Source organism: Colletotrichum godetiae, assembly GCF_030913485.1.
Source record: "Colletotrichum godetiae strain CBS 193.32 chromosome Unknown BDP55scaffold_33, whole genome shotgun sequence".
NCBI classification, from domain to species: domain Eukaryota; kingdom Fungi; phylum Ascomycota; class Sordariomycetes; order Glomerellales; family Glomerellaceae; genus Colletotrichum; species Colletotrichum godetiae.
In genome coordinates this window covers 222181-228883 of record NW_026851281.1, presented here as the reverse complement: position 1 = coordinate 228883, position 6703 = coordinate 222181, and the positions used below count along the sequence as shown (strand labels likewise).

The window sequence follows — 6703 nt, the reverse complement described above, 5'->3', positions numbered from 1 at the left end:
CTTCCCTGCCTTCTCAACTTCCCTCCAATGAGACGCAGTACCAAAAAAGCCCCAAGTCATCACCCGCATTGCATGCCGGAAGCAATGGTCAACACTCCCGGCCGGCCGTTGTCAAACAACGGCGGCGCAACGAATTTCGTGCATAATCGAATGCGAAGCAGCTGGGCCACCCGGCCGTAAGGTACCAGAGGAGCTGCCCCGCATCCACATCCATCCGTTAACTATTCCCGCATATCCCGCCCCCACGTTCCCTCCGGAGATGCTGGGAAGCAAGTTGATGCAGAGTAGAAACGTCTTGTACCGTATCCCGGATTTAAAAACAGAATATCCCATAATTCCCAAAGGTATTCCAAGGTTTGCCTTACACACTGAAACCGGTGCGCATCCGTCAGAAGGCAGGTGATCCGATGCAAGTATGCAAGTCCCCTTATACCCCCCCTCTTCTAGAAGCACGTCTACGGCCGTTTGACATTTTTGAACTCGCGTCAAATGTCCAGCGCCTTGCGATAATTGATATGGCTCACAGTTATTACAGACAGGGACCTTGGGAGGCAAAGAGTCAAGATGAAGTGGTATCTCTTATTCATTCAAGATATTCATCTAAATGCTAAGAAACCCAAGCACCAACAGAAACCAAAAAACTCAACGCTATGCCTATCTACCTTACGTAGTGGAAATCTATCTACACAACAACAACAACAACAAGAAAGGAAACAAAAGGAAAGAAAACAACAGAAGCAGTCAAAGAAACCCCCCAACCATCCTTCTCACACTCTCCCCGCCCAATAACCCCTCAAGCCTCGCCATATCAAGCTCCCCGAGCGCAGGGTACACCCGCTCCCGCGGCACCTCCCCGCCCACCGCCAACACCCCCTCGTCCTCCATCCACTTGCGCAGCGCCGCCTTCATCGGCGCAGGCGTCATGGGCGAGTGGTACAGCATGTGCAGCGCCTGCGCGCGCATGTCGCTGACATGCTCGTCGCCCTTGTTGTCGTGCAGGTGCGGGTTCCGCGTCTCGATTTGGTGAATCTGCACTGATGCGTGCGCGAGCTGCCGCGAGCCGTTGCTGCTCCTGCTGCTGCTACGGCCGCTGAGGCTCATGGGCGAAGCGGGAGGCGACAGGAGCTGTGACATTCGTGACGGAGACGACGGAGATATGGGGGTGCTTGCGTCGGAGAGCATGTCGCTGCCGTCATCATCGAGTCTTTGGTGGTGGCTGTTGTTGTTGTTGAACTTGTTGTTGAACTTGTTGTGGTGGTGATGATGATAGTCCAAGTCGCCCATCTGCTCCAAGAGGTAGAGGTACTCATACGGCTCAACCGCAAACCCGCTCGCCATCCGAAGCTTCAGCGCCAGGGACATGGTCATGGCATGCTCCCCAGCATTCCCCGTGGCAATGCAGTCCGTCCCGTAGCCGGAGAACTCTTGCAAAAGGTTGTTCAGCCACTCATTCACCACCCGTGAGCTCCGTCCCCTCCGATCAAACATGAGTCGACCGTTCCGCTCCTTGGGTTTCGAGCTCCACGACACCCGGACCATGGCATGTTCCGCCGTCGCCCTCGAGAGGTGAAACCCAGCAGCATAGCTCTTGCAATACTCGTTGATGGAACCGGGGATATAATTATCAGCATCCACGAAGCCAACATACTCCCTCTCCATCAACGCAGCAACAGCCATGCCAACAAGCATCCCCTCCCCCTTGCCGCTGTGCACAAGCCCATCGTCAGCGCTCACCAGCTCAGGAGCCCCGGCCGCCGCAAACGCATCAGCGAGGCAGGAGTCCTTTTGATGCACCGCGATGGCGAAACGATCCGCCTCGCGGCAAAAGGTTTGCAAGATGTTGACTTCCGTCTCGTACCTGTCGTTATAGCCGCCCGTCCGGTTGCTGTTGGAAACGAGAACGATGAGGCAGTCGTGCGGGATCCCCGAGAAGACGGACTCGATTGTGCGGAACTCTTCATTCATGCAGAGCACGACGATGGCCATGCGCGACTCGATGGCTAAAAAGTCGTCCCGCGAGACGGTGAGGCTTGAGGAGGTGCTTCGGCCTGATCCGGCGTCGAGCTCGATGACGCGCTGGAGTTCGTTGATTTGTATTGAGCCGAGGCGCTCGAAGCGCGAGGGCCGTGTAAGTCTCATTGTTGGAAGAGTGGTGGTGAGCGTGTGTGAGAACGGCTCGTGCCGAAGTGAAGGTAGAGTGAGATTATAAGATGTGATTGGGAGTCTGGTTTGCTCTGCTGAAGAGGAATGGATGTACCCGGATTCAAACAAGGTCGGTATGGTTAAATAGGTCTTTGAAATTCGCTGGAGCAGACTTCAGAGCAGTTGAGTTTGGTGACTCTTACCTCTTTCTTCCCAGATATCCAAGCAAGACCCCCTTCGCCGGCCTTCCTTATATGTATTAACATTAGTCCCTGTGATACAATAGACCAGGTTCGTTGTCCGCCCCAAGCACCAACGGTAACAGGGAGTAAGTAGTGTGCGAATGGTAAGAGTAACGGTTGGGTCAGTTCCAACGGCCGTAATCCGGTAACCCAGGTAGGTAGGCCAGATCTCGAGACCTCGTTCGAAAAAAGGGCCCCCAACGGGTAGACTGTTGTTCATCACGTCTCTGTCCCACCGCATTGGTCAGTACTGCGACAGGTTGTTCGTTGTTCGTATTTGCCTAAAGGGTCGTTGCAGCCCGTTTGCTGCGTCTCCGCTGGAGAAGGGGGACCGACGCTATTCGTCAACTTGTGTTCTATGGAGAAGGTGTTCCGTTGACAGGGGGTGGGCAAAAGAAAGAGGAGAAGGAAGAGTAAAAAAGAAAAGAACCGGGATTGTCAGAAAAAAGGATGTAGAATCGAAGTGTGCTTTGCACTGCATTCAACCTACCTCGAGTCCAGTGACCAACAAGCGACCTCCAACACGACCACATCTCGACAGGGGTCTTTACACGCTGCGCCTCTCTCCCGCCGAAAAAGTGTAAGTGGGTAGAAGAAGAGGAAGCATTTCAACAAAGAATGCTCCTCTAGACAATCTCAGCAGAGAGAGAAGACCAGAGATTATGAGAAATTAGACGCCATTCAATATTGTAGATGACAAATCGCATTGCAAGGAAAATATCGGTTCTTACAAAGGCACTACCCAAAAGTGTCGAGGTGAAGAAAAGACGGGCACAGCCGCTGTCAAGATCCCACCACATTGCTTGGCACCGAACTTCAGAACCTAATTGATCCTAGCGATCTAGGCGCATTCCAAAAACCTCACGTGCGTTGGCTCTCTATGATTGACTCAACTCCGGGAAAAAAGTGCGAGAGAGCCTTGTACTGGGGAACTGGGGGTGGCTCTTGTCGAGGCCAGTTGGGCGCGGTTGTGGCTCTCCCTTTTTTTTTTTTTTCACCAACACACAGCCACGCACCGCGGCTGTTGGTTCTCTCTCGTCTTACCACAATCAAGAAAAAGTGCCTGAATGGTTCCAACTTCCGCTTCGCCTTGGGGACCAATGATCTCATTGCTGTGCTGAGTAATTTCCGCCGCGGATCGTTGGGTCTAAATGATAGGCCCAGGGCCGGGGGGTGGCTTGACAGGTTCCGAGTTGGCCTCGTTGAGCTCCTTCAGGTCTTTGGCAAATTGCATCGTGCCATATCACCCCCTCACTCGGTGTGACAGGACGTCAGAGTAACGAGCAACTGGGTTTCTTGTCTTCCTCTCGCTACCGATTGCTCGTCATAAGATACTTTACAATTGTGCCAGGACCGAAGGCTACGTTCCATTGTTTTCCGTACACCCAATCAACCAACATCCAACTCCAACATTCTCAATTTCCAGTAACGACCATTCCCTGTTGCTTCGATCTGCCAGTCATTTCAATTCCTAGCCAATCCTCTCACTGCTTCTTCGAGGGGACAAAACCCAGTCATTCGAGTCGGTGTAGTACCGGTGTCCGTCTTGCCTGGCATCGATGCTAGCAATGTAGTCGTCATCTAGGTGATACTCTCACATCATTCGTCAAGTCGTTTGTAATTTGCATTCCGTCGTTCTTGTCCATCTCGTTATATTGTTCGAACCGGCACAGTCGTCGTAGGCTGCGAGGCGAGCGAACCACTTTCGAGTACTGCTCACTTGTTTCGAGTCGACAGGCCCTTCTTCGAAGTAGGAGCGTAGGGAGCGCAGGTGACCGAATCGCCGCTCTTCTCTTCGTTGGAGGACTTGAAGCTGGAAAGGGTCTTCTCATGCAACTCGCTCATCGCAGCCGCCGGAGACTTTTCGTAAGCCTCTTACTTCTCTTTGTTGCCGCGGATGTCGTCCATGATCCGCTTCATCTCGGCTATGACAGTCTCATCTCATGGATGTGCTCCTGCTATTCCAAGACTTCCTGCTTGTAATTGACAGCCTTGATGTCTCCTTTGAACTCCTTGATGACTTCCTGAACGTCGGTCTTTCTAGCCGATAGAGCATTCGCGATAGTCATCAGAGCCTTCTCGGTAGCCGCCACTGTCTTTTCGATTGAGAACTGCTTTTGATAGAGTCTGTTCACGGTGTCGCTGACTTTCTTTTGGCGGAGTTCCATGGCAACCAACTTCTTTTCCATGTCCTGGAGGGCGTCGGACGCTTCTTCAAGTCGCCCTTGGCTTCTGCGACGGCCTCCAGGACAGGCGCAAGCTTTCTGTCGATTAGGCCCTCGACAGTGGCTTCAGTTACCACGTTGTGGGACTTCATCATCTCGTTTACCATGTCCTTCACGTCGGCTGGAGTCATTGATCGGGTTGTGTTCGAATCCGGACTAGCCATGGTAGCTCCTACCGGATTGAGAGCGCCCTTCGCGATGAAAGCTACAGTGGCGAGAGCTGTTGTGTCGGTAGAAGCTGAAGGTGCGATATCTTCTGCGGAAGGGGTTGTAGCTGAAGAATTTCGAGCGGAATGGCATTTCGCTGTGGAGATTTGAGATTGATAAATTGAAACTGGAGAAGTTGAAGCTGCAGAGGTAAGTAGGGAAAGGCTTCGGCGCAGGAGGCTTTGAAATAATCGACTGGGCTCGAGTGGTGGGTTCATCGAAATTGACGAAACTTCCTGCCTCAGTTCCAAAGGCAGCCTTCTTCTTCTTTGCCTGGTCCGACATGTGATTGTTCGTGGCAGATCGAGTCTCCTCGTGAAGGCGGCTCTGCTGCTGGAGACGAGAGATAGCCAGAGACTCAAAACGCTCCTCTGGGGTCCGACCCTGATTGATAAGTGACTTTCGGTAACCAGCCCGATTTTATTGCCTTTTTCATTGTCAGGGTTTTGGGTCTTTGTCGGACTTGTCTTTGTGATGTTATTACCGATCTGGCTTGTGTTGTTGGCAGGAGGCTGAACTCCGCCATCCCTGGACATTACGATCTGTCTCTCTATCAACTCATCAAAGGTGATGGTGTGGCATCTGCCATGCATTTGAAGCCACTTGCTGTACTGGCTGAAGTCAGACTGTGCAATCTTAGCCCTGCGCAAGTCGGCAAACTCGTGAGAAAAGCATGTGGCAACTGCGGTTTTCTTGTTAGCACGATCGTAAATCATGCTAGCGAGGCAGTTTCTCTCAATGCAAGAGTCGCCTTGAAGAAGGCATCAGGCAGTCCAAACTTGGTTTATGTGTTACTGAGTCCCCTTGTATTTGTGGTCCTCGTCGGCACACGCCATAATCGCAACAGCGCTGCGAATGATGGGATGTCCAGGTCCAGGAACCCAGACGGAGCGGCACAGGATCCTCTTGGCATCCGCCTAATACTCGCCGGCAAGACCGGGGTTGGATCTGATGAACGGTCTACTGATTCTCCTGAACAAGTAAGGGATGCTTTCCTTGTTGGCTCTTTGATTAGCTGCCCAGTATTTGTTGCGGAACTGCTTCTCGAGACGAGCTTCATGGACCATGTTGAACCAGTCCGCTAAGGGCTTCGCAGCCCAGTTGTCAGTTCGAATGTAAATTTCGGCTGTATGATAACGGTTGATGTCAACAATGTCTTCTTGGCCCTTGTTCCTCAGAATCGACTTGGTAGTTGAGTGATATGTGTTTGCACCCAACAGAAGGCCTTTAGTCTGGCGGGTAGTCGTGACGGTGCGCAGAATTTCGTCATGCAAATCCACGAGGGCGGGAGTGTGGACGATCTCCTTTCTCATGGCTTGCTTTGCAACCTCTTCAGAGTATCTGATGGTGGTCATCTTGTGCTTTATCGGAGCCTTTGTTGGAGCTTGTCCACGTCGTTTGAAGGGGTTGGTGGAATGCTGAGGGGCTTCATGATCATCCTCGCTCTCATTGAGGACGTCGGCAGGCCGCTTTAGAGACTAGTGAGCCATACTTGACGAGCGCTGCCCCGGGCTCTGGCGGTCCATAGCGACTGTCTTGCTTGTCACGCCTGTAATATCTGCGTTAGAAAGATAAGGGAATGTGAGTAGTAGAGCCGAGAGATTCGAAGGAAATAGTGTTGATGTTCATAAAAAGACCCAATAATCGAGACAGCCAGTTCAAATCAAACGGTAGACGTGATCGATAAGAAAAAATGAAACCAGTACTCCCTTTGCGATCTGAAGCTACTAGTCTTGACTCTGACTGCGTTGTATTTACAATAAAGAGTAGACGACATGTAGATGAACTGTCGACGAGGTGCAGATGAAGGGCAAGCGAGATGCTGATGAAGTACAGTCTGGTAGACGAATTCCAAGTGAATATGAGAGAAAAGCCGCGATGGGGAGG

At 51.9% G+C, this 6703-nt stretch overlaps 2 protein-coding genes across 2 annotated transcripts; both read right to left on the bottom strand.

The window, feature by feature from the left end:
• Positions 1 to 741: 741 nt before the first annotated feature.
• BDP55DRAFT_730842 (mannosyl-3-phosphoglycerate synthase) lies at positions 742 to 2139 on the bottom strand (the record flags this gene model as incomplete). Its single annotated transcript, XM_060579746.1, has 1 exon — positions 742 to 2139. The coding sequence occupies one exon, from the start codon at positions 2137 to 2139 to the stop codon at positions 742 to 744; it is 1398 nt and encodes a 465-aa protein (XP_060427103.1).
• Positions 2140 to 4342: 2203 nt separating this feature from the next.
• Positions 4343 to 6171, bottom strand: BDP55DRAFT_730840 (uncharacterized protein; the record flags this gene model as incomplete). Its single annotated transcript, XM_060579745.1, has 4 exons — positions 4343 to 4476; positions 4563 to 4865; positions 5301 to 5498; positions 5781 to 6171. The coding sequence occupies 4 exons, from the start codon at positions 6169 to 6171 to the stop codon at positions 4343 to 4345; spliced, it is 1026 nt and encodes a 341-aa protein (XP_060427102.1).
• Between the last annotated feature and the right edge of the window lie 532 nt (positions 6172 to 6703).